Source organism: Lytechinus variegatus, chromosome 14 (genome assembly GCF_018143015.1).
Source record: "Lytechinus variegatus isolate NC3 chromosome 14, Lvar_3.0, whole genome shotgun sequence".
In the NCBI taxonomy this organism is placed as follows: Eukaryota; Metazoa; Echinodermata; class Echinoidea; order Temnopleuroida; family Toxopneustidae; genus Lytechinus; species Lytechinus variegatus.
This window is the reverse complement of record NC_054753.1, coordinates 19,264,821-19,280,015: the sequence shown is the minus strand read 5'-3', so window position 1 is coordinate 19,280,015 and position 15,195 is coordinate 19,264,821. Positions and strand designations below refer to the sequence as shown.

At 37.3% G+C, this 15,195-nt stretch overlaps 1 protein-coding gene across 1 annotated transcript in view; it reads left to right on the top strand.

Annotated features, from left to right (window-relative positions):
• LOC121427366 (ER membrane protein complex subunit 1-like) overlaps positions 1-15,195 on the top strand; it is a 35,586-nt gene that overhangs the window by 12,409 nt on the left and 7,982 nt on the right. The window contains exons 7-16 of the mRNA XM_041623722.1: positions 60-221; positions 2,463-2,531; positions 3,058-3,153; positions 5,315-5,408; positions 5,942-6,067; positions 7,948-8,003; positions 10,879-11,079; positions 13,024-13,188; positions 13,733-13,903; positions 14,536-14,755. Coding sequence (XP_041479656.1) covers positions 60-221; positions 2,463-2,531; positions 3,058-3,153; positions 5,315-5,408; positions 5,942-6,067; positions 7,948-8,003; positions 10,879-11,079; positions 13,024-13,188; positions 13,733-13,903; positions 14,536-14,755 — 1,360 coding nt within the window. The remainder of the gene's footprint in view (positions 1-59; positions 222-2,462; positions 2,532-3,057; positions 3,154-5,314; positions 5,409-5,941; positions 6,068-7,947; positions 8,004-10,878; positions 11,080-13,023; positions 13,189-13,732; positions 13,904-14,535; positions 14,756-15,195) is intronic.

Sequence of the window (15,195 nt, the reverse complement as noted above, 5' to 3'; positions counted from 1 at the left end):
TATGATTCAAGTCAGGAGACTAATCCTCTGGGCCCTTCTTCGTTTCAATTAATTTACAGGGACTTGGTCTGGTGCAGCTTTCTGAGCAGCAACTCGCCATCGATGAACTCTTCCCGTCAGCCTCAGGACCTCCTGTATTTGTCCTTCGTCTAGGCAGCAACCATCATGCATTGCTGGAGGTCAAGGGTCAAAGTATCATCCTCAATAAAGATCTTCCCAAGGTATTCCAGTCTATCTTCATTCATTTTTAGCTTGATCAATTAATGAGTGTGTACTTTTCTGTTCATGATAGCTTTGGCATCCTTTGTTGCAGAGCTGCCAACCAGTATGTTTTTGGCATATTTAGTACGTTTTTGCAATCAAAATACAACAGTACATATTTTCTTTTAAAAATATGACTTTTTTTACAAAATCATAATTTATTGAGAAAAATCATCTCTATATGTTTTGATTTCATAAAACTTACACAAATATGGTTATTGGGTCAATGTAATTTCAAGTAACTTGTTATTTTTTTCAATCATATTGTTAAAACCAGCGTGAGATATACAAATGTTTCAATGTTGTTTTTTTTCTTCTGCAAGAGCAGTGCGCATTTTAGCCTGCATGCAGCTTGAATGTCGCAATGAGCACACGCGCCACCCATTTTATTATGAAATTCATTTTTTGGGGAAAAATACAATTGTTCATTCCCAGAGGTTGGCAGGTTTGTTGAGAAACCGTAACCAACTTTATTTGTATTTCAATTTGTTGTGACATAGACTATTCTTAATAATAATAATAATAATAATAGTGTTTATAAAACGGGTTCAAGGATGAAGCCAATGGTGAGTGCTTATTCAAGTCACGTGTTCATGCTTTAATTATGCGCAACCTTCCAGTCGTGCATTTTTCGTGCAGCACTGTGCATTTTTTGTGCAACACCGTGCAATTTTTGTGCAGCATTAGTTCCAGTAGCGCGTAAAAACTGATACGCGTTCAGTAAAAGAGGCTGGCTAGGATTTTGATGCGCTTACTTAGGCGCGCATAGTAGATACGCCTGTGATGTCATAATTGACAGTCTTGTGATCTCTTCGTCTGTGTGCGATCGTACACAAGTTGGAGGGATTTGAACAAGATTTCCATGAAAAAATCATTTTGCCGACCCGTTTTATAAAACAATTAATGCACATTTTAAGATTCGTGATGTTAGTGACGATGCGAGCAACTCTCGGGCATTCACAATATTATGCAAAAGCACTCGGCGCAAGCGCCTCTTGCTTTCGCATAATTGTAAATACCCTCGAGTGTGCTGCATCGTCATAACACACTCATAAATGTGCATTAATTGTATAATATTTGTAGAGCGCACACACTGTCAGTAGACGCTCATGGCGCTAGCCGAGCAACAGTTCTCTTTTACAATGTAAAAATTTGATTTTATAGAAATTTATTTAAATACTACACAAGAACCATGGACAAGTACAATGTAAGAATAATAATTTCACATCTGCTTCATTCACCCCAACCCATCCATCAGCCCATCATCATGCGGAACCAAGTGCCCTCTAGCTGCCCTGTTCACTGACAATTTAAGGGGTAAAACCAGTCAGTACATAACTCACAGGAGCTCTAGCAATCTGAGGACACCGGGTCCCACATGAACAGCCAGTGAACGGGAAGGGATGAATCATCTATCTTTTAAATAATCATAAATGAAATAAAACAAAATACATTTAAAATCAGTTACAATTTGAATAGGTATGTCTTAGGAACTTCCAGGTTAGAGATTTATTGTTTTCTGGGTTTGCCACACAGTCAATCTAAGCATATAGTGGCAATCCCAGCAACCTTCGTAAGTCAATATGTTATGGAAAGAAACACTTTCCATGATATCATGTGGATATCATGTGGTGATTTTTTACCTGATTGCTAAGAAAGCATGAATGCTTGTAAGCAAGCAACCAGAGGACCGACGGCTTAAAGTCCCCTCCGAAGGACCTGGTACTGAAGATTAATGCCTTACCAAAGGGCACTAGCGCACCCAGTGGTCACAAGAATACGAATCCCCCGCTCTACCGACTGAGCTATCGCGCCTCCATCAAATAATATGAATAATATGAAATGAATGAAATTCAGACCAAACTACATGTATTTTCAGTGGGGATAATGATCCCCAAAATGCAAATTGTAGCAAAAAATGTCCATCTATATTGCACTTTTTTTTGTCCACCGTAGATGGTTGCTAGATGATCAACTTTAAACTTGGCACAAGTATGTATTTTGAGTGATGAGGATTAGATTAGTTTTGTGGTATCAAGGTCAAAGGTCAATTCTGTTCTCTAGAAAAGGTGCTCTACTACATAGTGACCTAATTATTATTTTTCATTTTCTTTTTTAAATGTTTTTAGTGCTTACAGCAAGTAGTCGAGTGTGGTTTTAATCTCCTTTAAATCAAACCATGATATGTTTTCTCTTCTCAGGTAACAGCTGTCAGTGGTAACATAGTAGGAGAGAGATATGCTGTCACCACAGCTGGTAGCAACAATGAGGTGAGTTCACACTTGGTTTTAATCCAGATCGAAAATTTACAATAAAGAATGAGATTTCAGGCAATAAGTAGAAGTAAGAAGTGGAGCGTTGTGGCCCAGTGGATTGGTCTCCAGACTTTGAAACAGAGGGTCGTCGGTTCAAATCCCAGCCATGGCGTAGTTTCCTTTATCAAGGAATCTATCCACATTGTGCTGCACCTAGGTGAGGTGAATGTGTACCTGGCAGGATTTTATTCCATTAAATGCACTGAGCACTAGAAGGCTGCTTTAGCCACAGCCAGGGTAATAATATCCAAGTCCTTTGAAAGTGCATAGAGACGTTATTTATAATGTTTTATGCCCTATACAAGAACTGACTATTATTATTATCATTTGTTACCTATTTTTTTTCTTAATTTTGAATGCATTGATATTAATTTTATCAGCGAAATGAGGATTGTTGCAAAAATCCTACTTACCATCTTATTTAAGTGCCATTGCTATTTATCTTGGGATGAATTAGACTGTTTTGTTATTTCGTGATTAGGTGATTGAATTACGTTCCTCGTACTTTGAAGGAGAAGATGAAGAGCTGTACAGCAATGACATCGTTCTGCCAGGCAGTCATGGTATAGCAGATCAGGTAGGTGTTTAATGATGAATAATAGTACAGAGTGTTCATTGGGGCTGAGTCAAAGCAGGGTGGTCTACCAGTGACTGACCATGCTGTCGATCACAGGTGCAATTTCTTTCAGACCGATGGACCACTAAGATAAAGAAATACATAAGAAATTCAGTGTCACCAAAGACTGAATATTACCATTTTGAAACCTAAATTTTCCTATCTAGTTCAATATATCAACATGTTTATATTTTAATTTTCTCGCTTGAATTTATCAGCCCATAATGTAATAATCCCAGTGCGGGGCACTGCCATTTTGTTCTTTTTCGCAACTTTCCACTGCAATCATGCAAAAGAATTACAGTGCATCAAATCCTAAACGCAATCTTCAAGACTACAAATCAATAGACATGCTGAACACTCTATCCACACTCAGTTTCAAGCAACAAAAACAGTTTACAAAGAAGCATGTTATGTTGGTTGATTCTATGTTTAAAAACCAGTTTGCATATTCAAGTACAAGTGCAGTGGGCTCCTTACCCACCCATATTATTTTGCTTACAAAATATCATTGGCTATCAAATATAAAGTTGAAATAGTGACTTTTTGTACTAGTTTTTTAAAGAACCTAAATAGCCGTATGCAGAGCTGCCAACCAGTAGGTTTTGGCATATTTAGTATGTTTTTGCAACCAAAACAAGACAGTAGGTTTTTGTCTCACCTGCATAGCAGAGTGAGACTAGGCGCCGCTTTTCTGACAGCAGCGGCGACGTCAACATCAAATCTTAACCTGAGGTTAAGTTTTTGAAATGACATCATAACTTAGAAAGTATATGGACCTAGCTCATAAAACTTGGCCATAACGTTAATCAAGTATTACTGAACATCCTATTGGAGTTTCATGTCACATGACCAAGGTCAAAGGTCATTTAAGGTCAATGAACTTAGACCATGTTGGGGGAATCAACATCAAAATCTTAACCTGAGGTTAAGTTTTTGAAATTTCATCATAACTTAGCAAATATATGGACCTACCCCGGTAGGTCATCAACTTGGACATAAGGTTGATCAAGTATCACCAAACATCCTGCATGAGTTTCACGTCACATGACCAAGGTCAAAGGTCATTTGGGGTCAATGAACTTTGGCCGATTTGGGGGTATCTATTGAATTACAATCAAAACTTTAAAAGTTTTTGGATCTGATTCATGAAACTTGAATGAACATAATAGTAATCAAGTATCACTCAACATCCTGTGCAAGTTTCAGGTCATATGATCAAGGTCAAATGTCATTTAGGGTCAATAAACTTTGGCCGAATTGGGGGTATTTGTTGAATTACCATCATAACTTTGAAAGTATGTTGGTCTAGTTCATAAAACTTGGACATAAGAGTAATCAAGTATCACTGAACATCCTGTGTGCATTTTAGGTCACATGACCAAGGTCAAAGGTCAATGAACTTTGGCCGTAATGGGGGTATCTGTTTAATTACCATCATAACTTTGCAAGTTTATTGATCTGACTTTTGAAACTTGGACATAAGAGTAATCAAGTATCACTGAATATCCTGTGCAAGTTTCAGGTCACATGATCAAGGTCAAAGGTCATGTGAGGTCAATGAATTTTGGCAACATTGAGGGTATTTGTTGAATTACCGTAACCAAGTATCACTGAACATTTTGTGCGAGTTATAGTAGTTTTCAAAGTTAGCACTGCTGCTATGTTGAATCGCGTGATGCAGGAGAGATGACCAGAGGCATTCCACTTGTTTAAATTTGTTTTTACAAAATCGTAATTTATTGAGAAAAAATCATCTCTATATGTCTCTATTTCATAAAACTTACACAAATATGGTTATTTGATCAATGTGATTTCAGTTAATCTGTTTTTTTTTAAATCGTTTTGTTAAAACCAGGGTGAGATATACACATGTTTCGATGTTTTTTTTTATCTGCAAGAGTGCACATTTTAGCTTGCATGCAGCTGAGCGGCGCAGTGAGCGTGCACACCACACATTTTATTACAAAATACATTTTTGGGGGGAAACACATTTTTTTTATCACAGAATACAGATTTTCTTTCCCAGAGGTTGTCAGGTAAGCGTATGGAGCTATACAAATATCGTGAGTCATGTCGTCATATTATTTGAAGTATTATTTTCTTTTCTCTCCTGGTACAGATATGTGTTGATCTGTATGAACTCAGAGATAAGACAATCAATGGGAGAGTCTTGATTAAGACCTCAGATGAAGCAATTTCATTGGTTGTTGGCTGTAAGTATTTGAATGATTTAATGAATGAACGTACAAATAACAAGCGAGCGAGTGAGTGAGAGTATTAATGAGTGAGTAAATTTCAAATGAGTGAATGAGGAAGTATCAAATAAGTGAGTGAGTGAGAGTATTAAGTGAGTAAATTTCAAATTAGTGAATGAGTAAGTATCAAATGAGTGAATGAAAGACTGAATGAGTGAGTGAGTGAGTGAGTGACTGAGTGAGAGAGTGAGTGAGTGAGAGTATCAATGAGTGGGTATGTAAGTAAATTACAAACGATTGAATGAGTGAGTAATAAAAGAATGAATGGGAGAGTGAGCAAGTTAGAGTATCATGAGAGTGTGTATTAAGTGAATATCAAGTGAGTTAGTCTCAACTTAAAGAGCATAATGAGTTTGACAGTATGGTATTATATTTGTCATTTTAGCACATTTATTTTTCAATATTTACAGGTTTATGAATTAGTGAAGTCAGATTCTTCATTTGCCCCCCCAAAAAAAAAAAATCTTTCTATTTCCCTACTTCTTTGACAGCTGAGAAAGAGGTGCTTTGGTTGAGGGACGAGTCTTTGGCCACTGCTGTCTCAATCGAGCTGGTAGATCTACCCGTCTCAGACACTGAAGCCAGGTTTGAAGATGAGTTCGGAGGGAAGCAAGGAGGTAAGCACCAGTCTTAAGAACAGATACAAACCAACAGCGTCATCTCGAGTCCTCAACTACTCATACCTGGCCAGTTTCCTGACCCATAATGCTAGTGTAGTCTAGTATTATAGACCCACTTGAATGATAGCATGTTGATTAACAAATCAATACATTTATACTCTAATAATTATGTTACTAAGTAGCAAAACAAGTACTTTTCCTCTCAAAATATTTAATTTCTATATATAAATGCAATGAAAGGTCAATTTATTCTCTATAGTATTTGTAGATATCTGAAAACATGTATTTTAAGACTATGTATTTATAACACACAGTCAATGAGAGACCACACACAGTTCACTCTCCCTTTAAAGGGGAACCCAGCCTTGGTAAAAAATGTGTTGGAAAGGAGAAAAATTAAGAAACCGAAATGGTGAAAGTTTGAAAGAAATCAGGCAAGCGATAAGATAGTTATGGCTGCTTCAAAATTAAGATTCCTTAGACTATGTAGATTTCAAATTGGCAACTGGGTAAGTAAATTATGACAAGGGGCAAGGACAACTTTCCCATAGGCCATGTACTTAATTATCAGGGATGTGTGGTTTTCTCCTAAGAACCCATTCCCCTGGGGCAGTAATCTAAATATAACCCAGGTTGTATATTGTTTTATGTCCTCATGGAAGAAACACATAATTTGAAGTATAACTTATGAAAAAAATGACATTTTAGCAATTTTTTAGTATCGGAGTACATAGAAGAGTAGCCCTTGCCTTACATCACTATGAGATCACATATGCGGCCAATTTGAAGTGTACATGGGTATAGTAATTACCAATTTGAACACCTTTTAATAATTTTTTATTGTTTGTCCAATATTGTTCAAACTTTCACCTGTCAACTTGTCTGATTTTTCTTTTTCCTCTAAAAACAAGTTTTTATTTGGGTTGGATTCCCCTTTAATGATTGGTCAGTGGGAATTAACCTATGCCTGTGTATATCTAATACCCCTTTCATAAACCCAATTATGCGGCTAATAGCAGCATAATTTGGTCGTAAAATTGGAGGAGGACCAGAGTTATCCGCATTAGTTTGATGCTGCTATTATCTGCATAATAGCAGCATGGGGACAAGATTTTGAGTTTATGAACGCATTTCCAAATAATGCGGATAATTGCCATGGTGCGGTCACAAGGTCACCCTTTTCCAACACAACCGCATCGGAGGGGGCGTGTCCAGTTGTCATGACAATTATCCGCCTTTTCCAGGACGGGCGCTCGTAAAAATATTGCGGCTTATTTTCGGAGTTTGTGAACGCAATTTTTATTGAATTATCCGAATTACTCTTAGGCGGCTAATTGGAGGATAGGTTTATGAAAAGGGTATAAATATCATAGCAATCATGTTTTTTTGACACAGTGGCCTGTATTCTGAAGTCAGGTTAAATTCCACCATGGTCTAACTCTGTGCTAAAGTTATGGAAAGCCAAAAGTGACAAATATTTTATTAAGTTGTATGTTTTTTTCTTACTGTGCTCTTTCCTGATTCATCAATGGTGAAGACAAAAAATCTATTTATGCTTCCTAGACAATTGTGAATGATTTGAGAGCCAAATGAGCTGAAATATATCTGTACCATTAGTGATTTATGTAACAGTTGGCTAACCATACTTAAACCACAACTTAAAACCTGAGTTTAAGTTAAACCCGACTTCGGAATACGGGCCAGTAGGTTTTAAGATGAATTTGGGAGGAAGTGAGCACTAATCTTTTCATAAGAGTCACTGTACAAAAAAAGCCCCCTCATCCACCCTCCCACTTGAAAAATTATTTAAAAATCCAGTAGTATGCTGGTCTAGATAATTTTACTCATGTTTTTACAATGTTTCTTTCAATTTTCAGAGAATATCTTTAACATGTTCACCAAGAGGCTAACAACACAGTTTACCCAGTTTCAGGTGAGATATTAATGTTGATTTTTTTTTTTGTTGCTAAATTTCCATTTTTGACTGGAAAAAAGGGAATGTAATGTTGTTTCTGATGTCGCCACGACCCATTACCTGTCTTTGTTATCATTACCAATATTATCATCTTAATATTCCCATGTGCATTTTCATTATCATCATCGCCATCATTTTTTTTGTCACTATCGCAGTCGCCACCAAAGTCATTATCATCATCATCGTCATCATCGTCATCATCACCACCATAATCATCACCATCTTCATCATTGCCATCATCATCATCCCACCATCATTATCATCATCACCATCACTATCTCAATACCATCATCACCACCTTCATCAAAACCATCATCATCTTCATCATCATCTTCATCATCATCATGAACATCATCATGAACATCTTTGTCATCATCACCATCTTAATGCCACATTGTCAGTTTTTGTCTCACCTACGAAGCAGAGTGAGACTATAGGCGCCGCTTTTGCGGCGGAGGCGTCAACATCAAATCTTAACCTGAGGTTAAGTTTTTGAAATGACGTCATAACTTATAAAGTATATGGACCTAGTTAATAAAACTTGGCCATAAGGTTAATCAAGTATTACTGAACATCCTATTAGAGTTTCATGTCACATGACCAAGGTCAAAGGTCATTTAGGGTCAATGAACTTAGACCATGTTGGGGGAATCAACATCGAAATCTTAACCTGAGGTTAAGTTTTTGAAATGTCATCATAACTTAGAAAATATAAAGACCTAGTTCATTAAACTTGGACATAAGGTCAATCATGTATCACCAAACATCCTGCATGAGTTTCATGTCACATGACCAAGGTCAAAGGTCATTTAGGGTCAATGAACTTTGGCCGATTTGTGGGTATCTGTTGAATTACAATCAAAACTTTAAAAGTTTTTGGATCTGATTCATGAAACTTAGACATAATAGTAATTAAGTATCACTGAACATCCTGTGCAAGTTTCAGGTCACATGATCAAGGTCAAAGGTCATTTAGGGTCAATGAACTTTGGCCGAATGGGGGTATTTGTTGAATTACCATCATAACTTTGAAAGTATGTTGGTCTAGTTCATAAATCTTGGACATAAGAGTAATCAAGTATCACTGAACATCCTGTGCACATTTTAGGTCACATGACCAAGGTCAAAGGTCAATGAACTTTGGCTAAATGGGTTATCTGTTGAATTACCATCATAAATTTGCAAGTTTATTGATCTGACTTTGAAACTTGGACATAAGAGTAATCAAGTATCACTGAATATCCTGTGCAAGTTTCAGGTCACATGATCAAGGTCAAAGGTCATGTGAGGTCAATGAATTTTGGCCACATTGGGGGTATTTGTTGAATTACTATCCTATCTCTGTAAGTGTATTGGTCTAGTTCATAAAACATGGAAATGAGAGTAACCAAGTATCACTGAACATCTTGTGCGAGTTATAGTAGTTTTCAAAGTCAGCACTGCTGCTATGTTGAATCGCGTGATGCAGGTGAGACAGCCAGAGGCATTCTACTTGTCATAACAAATTTGACACCATTTAGATGGCCATCACCCAGAGTAGAATGAGATTTATGACCTGTAGACGTTATGTAATGAAACTGGAAATTGCCTTGTAATCAAGTAATTATCTCATTCTTCCCTGGCCTGATAGTTGCCCAGGGCTAATCAGCTCAGCCAAATTATTTCTCGCAGGGAAATTTTGATTTGCTTTCCCCCAAAGAATTCCCTATTGCGAAGATTTTCAGGGCTTATCACAAAGTCTAGAGTCAGCAAATAATGATTTACAAATAATGCACATAAGTGGGTGCATGCAGGGCCAAATAATGAACGATGTGCGAGAAGAGCCAATGGATATACCGCACCGAGGTCCACTGGACCGAGTGTGGTATATCCATTGGGCGAGTTGAACACAGAGTTCATTAATAGGTCCTCTATACACAAGAATGCGTGTATTGTTTGTTTGTTTCCACCCCCCCCCCCCCTTACCCCCCCCCCCCCATATTACTGAGTTGCTACGAAATGCTATATTTGATCTAAATTCTAGATAATTCTAGACATTGCACTCTGACGTCAGAGTGGAGAATAGTACATATGGTATGATGTCGGAGTGCAGGATAATGCATTTTGGATGCCATAGTGTAATTCGCTGAATATCATTTGATCCAATTTGGACCAATCAGATTACAGAACATTCTTGTATTATCTACTCTCAATGAAAGCTGATGTCCATGGCTTCTGCATCATTGTAGTCATCTTCAGCTCTATCACCACCAGAGAAATGGGGGCTTAGGCCATTTCAAAATCCTCAAAGGAGCCCTGGAAACTAAAAAAGGAACCCTTGGAACAATCTTGATTCGTTGCCATGCTAAAGCTTTATCCTATGTTGCATAATTAGGCAGAAAGCTGTGCAAAGTAGCCTTCGGAAATCAGAAAATTACTCTTTGGCCTTATCAACCTCAGCTCTAACATCACCTCGTCAACACCATCCATAACCATATTGTATTTGTGGAGTGTTGTGGCCCAGTGAATCAGTCTTCTTACTTTGAAACATACGGTCGTGGGTTCAAATTACAGCCATGGCGTAATTTCCTTCAGCAAGAAATTCATCCACGTTGTGCTGCACGCAGCCCAGGTGAGATGAATGGGTACCTGGCAGGAATTCATTCCTTGAAATGCCACCGCGCTGTAAAAGGCTGCGAGGCCAAAGCCAGGGTAATAATATCCAAGTCCTTTGGAAGCATATAGGGACGTTATGACATAATGTTATATGCGCTATACAAGAACTGTGTTTATTATTATTATTATTATTGTAAACATCATTTGTCAATATTTTCATATATTATTTTTCATCCAGGCTTATGCAGCACACCTGAAGAAGAAATTAGAGAACCTCCATGACTCTCATCATGGAGATCATAAAGTTGATGCTGCCATCACCCATGCCAGTCAGAGATTACTCGAAAAGGACAATGAGGAAGAAGAAGATGACGATTATCTCATCAGGGATGAATTCAATCTTCACAAAGTTATTGTGATCGCCACAAAGTCTGGCAAGGTATGATTGATTAGTTTTTTGTCACTTCACTATTTTTAACCCTATGTAGGCCGGGGTATTTTGGGAGTTCATATGGCTGGGGGGGGGGGGCCTCCCAGGCCCCCCCCCCTTGAGATCTCGGCTGTCGACCGCGCGATCGCGTTGAAAATTGGCACGCATTTTGCCTGGGACATAGTCTACAAGATTGTCTAGTAATATATTTCATTTGAATCGCTATTAAGTGATTATGCTAATTTATGCAAAATCATACTTTTTCTTCTAACTCCCTAAATGAAGCTCCAAATGTACTAAATTTTGGTATAGAAACTCTTTGTGGTGTTCTTAGCAAGTGTACATGAAAAAAATTGCGATATCAAATCATTTTCTTATGTATTATATTGTTTTTTGCAATTTCTTATGTATTTCTCTGTTTTGTTACCTTTTTTTTACATTATTTTTTTCATTGAAATTTGTTATAATAAAAAAGCATAAAATAAATACATTTAGACCAGCAAAACTTAAAATAATTATACATTTATGAATTTTGGTTGAAAACACAATTTGCATTTACTTTGTACATGAAATCACGTTTTTGAACAATTTTTGGTCTGACAAGCACTTACATAATGTTGCGTAATTTCGGGACCACGTACCCGGGAGACGCAAAATTGGTCTCAAAAGTTGCACAAGAATTGAAAGTAAAAAGTCAGTGAGCGGCGCAGTCAAAAAATTTTGCGCGGGAAAAATATTGCGCAATTTGTTGAGGGGGGCCTCCGAGCCCCCCCGGCCTAGATAGGGTTAAATCGTGAAATGTTCACAATTCTGATGACGGTTAGTCATGCTGATTAGGCATCCTCATTATGTCTACATGTACATGTATGGTAGTGGATCGTATTACCGAACACTTTTCATGAATTCAATCATATCAAAAACTTTCTCATGAAATTCACCAAATTTCATCGTAAATACACAATTACCTACAAAATGTAAATATGTAATAGTTTTGCCGAAATACTTTTTCCTTTTAACTATTTTTTAGCTTCCAATCAGACCCCTCTTCGCACGTGAAATATTTTGGTAACTTGAATAAGGTATTGTATTACCGAACGTGTGTTTTCTTAGGGAAAAGTTGAGAAAAACAACAAAATCACTGATGAGCTGTTTTTGACCATATTTTATAATTTTAAGAATATTAAGACTTTGAAAATGTGTTTTTGACCATTTTTCACAATCTTTCTATTCAAGTTCCCTTTGGAAGGATGTTGCAAAGAATTGAGCGTAAGAAATTATTTTCTGACGCGTACGATTGCACGCGTTCGGTAATACAAGGCCGGTCGGTAATACAGTCATTCACTATAATATTCGTTTCAATTCTTATCTCACATGGATTAGAATTCTTTTGAGAACTCTGCCTAATCTCACAAATACCATCACCTACCATATTTTCCACTCAACCTATTTCATCCTCATTTAATCTCTTCATTCCATCAACCCCATCTAGGCTGGGGTATTTTGGGAGAGTATATGGCCGCCTTTGAAAAAAAAATGGCACGCAGGTTGTCTAGGATGAAATCTACAAAATTGTATAGTTGTTTATTTCATGCAAATTGCTATTAGGTGATTATGCTAATTGATGCATAATTAGTATTCAAAATCATACTTTCATTTAACTCCCTAAGTAAAGCCTACATGTAGATAGGGTTAAACTGTATCCTCTGCTACATTGTAAAAGGTTGTATTGATTGTAACTTTGATTGATTATTCAGAACACATACAAAAAAAGTCAAATAAAAGCTTATGCAAGGCTCCCTTGGAAATAAGCAGAAAAAAACTACAAAAGGCAGATTTACGGTATGTTTTAAATGTCTGTAATTTTGATTTAATCAGATTCTTGTGGTATGATGAATCTGTACGTCTAAATATCTCATAAGGCTTACACGTGTCAACTCTTTTTCATTCCATCAGATATTCGGTCTTGATTCCAATGAGGGAACCGTAGTGTGGGACCATTTCCTACCTGACCTAGCACCATTTGAAAGCTCAGGCAAGCTCTCCATGCCCCTGTTTGTACAGAGAACCACAGCTCACTTCCCCAACCCTCCTCAATGCAACCTGGTTGGAAGGAGCAAGGTAATAATATGCTTTTTATCAAAATGAACAATGATTTTAAATCTTGTATTGTATATTGATGAATGTAATTTATTAACTTTTAATGTTTGAATCCATTATTCAATGAAATATTAAATATATCAGAAATATATGAAACACATGTTGTGATGAAAAAAAAATAAAGTCTAATATTATGGATAGACTTAAAATAAATATGTCTAAATAAAAAAGGTGGGTCAGAGACTTTTTTACATATTAGGAAATATATATTTCAGTTTCATCTTAGATAAGTTCTCTTTAGTGTTTATATTATTCTTCACAAGCATTAAACAAATTACAATATGCATGTAAAGAATGGAAAATAAAAATACAGGAAAAATGGATGCTACAAGAATATTTATGAAAACTTGACATAAAGTAGTTCAAACCCAAAGAAAGAAGAATACATGCTACACGTACAGCTGATAGACAGTGGTATCAACAGAAGCAGATAAGACTGTTGACTACAAACCACTAACCTTCATCTAGCACTCGTGAATAATTATTTTGTATATTATCTGTTCAGACAACAGGTCAGGCCATGTCATTCACCTTCAATCCCATTACCGGTAAACCTACGTCTGACAGTAGTACTCTTGGCACAGAGCTACCTTACAAGGTCAAGCAGGTCACCATGCTTAACCTCATGACGGATCACTTCCTGAAGGTCATGCTCTACCTTGACACGGACTACAATGTGAGTGGAGATATGGAAATGCATGCTGGGAGTTTGTTGAGCACCAATATCAAATTGTTGATTTTAAGCTGTAGCAAACAGTACTTTCAAGGGAAAGTCTTTAAATGTCACCATGCTTAATGTCATGACGAGTTGTTTCTTAATCCTATATAGCCCAGGCTATTTAGATATTGCATAGCAGTTATTTATCGGCATGCACACTGGCCACAAAGTTTTTGATTGTTTAAATGTTCCCCGGGGGGTGGAGAAAGCATATGCATTCTGTGCGGATAAGCCATAATTTGATGACGGGGTAATAATATATCTCGAAAGTCCTTACGAATATCATTCCAATATACTAAGTGCTACAGTATATCAATCAATGTTAGTAGTTGCAGTAGTAGTAATAGTAGTAGTAGTTGTTGTAGTAGTAGTAGCAGTAGTAGTAGTAGTAGTAGTAGTAGTAGTAGTAGTTGTAGTAGTGGTAGTGGTAGTGGTAGTGGTAGTGGTAGTGGTAGTGGTAGTGGTAGTAGTAGTAGTAGTAGCAGCAGTAGTAGTAGTAGTAGCAGCAGCAGTAGTAGTAGTAGCAGCAGCAGCAACAGCAGAAGTAGAAATAGTAATTATGAATCTCTTTATTCTTTCTTTCTTATCAGGTACATGTTGTCCCGTCGTCAGCCACCTCACTGGTTAAGGAGCATTCCTCTAGCATCTATCTCTTCACTGCAGATTCAGATTCAGGCAAACTGGCAGGATACAGATTGACATCCAGCCAAGGGGTCACGACCTCTGACCTTGCGGCGGAGGTGGTGTGGGATGTTCAGCTCCCAACGGCTCTCCAAAAGATCACCCATGTGGTGGGGAGGAGAAATATCGGTAAGTTATCCATCATTCAATTGTTTATCAACCGGTATGTTGGCTCAGTTAGTAAAGCATCCGTATCACAACCGGGAGGTCGGGGATTCAAACCCCGGCTGCGTCAGACCATAAGACGTTTTAAAAATGGGAGTTGTGCTGCTACCCTGTTTGGTATTCAATGATTAAAGGGAAAGAACCTCGTCAATCTGGCGCTGCGCAGCTGCTGCCAGGCCCATGATCAATTGGGTAAAGCAAATTTTCGGAGTATTTCATTTCATGTCTATTTCGAACAATAAAATATGGATTTTCATCTCTAATTCGTTCTTTAATTTTATGTTTGCATGTCTTAAAGGTAAATGCTAGTTTTGGTAACGATATCAAAATGAGTTCGTACAGAATCCAATGAAATGACCACCAAAGTGTCTGTTTGTATAAATAAAACGCATGTGCCAAAGGAT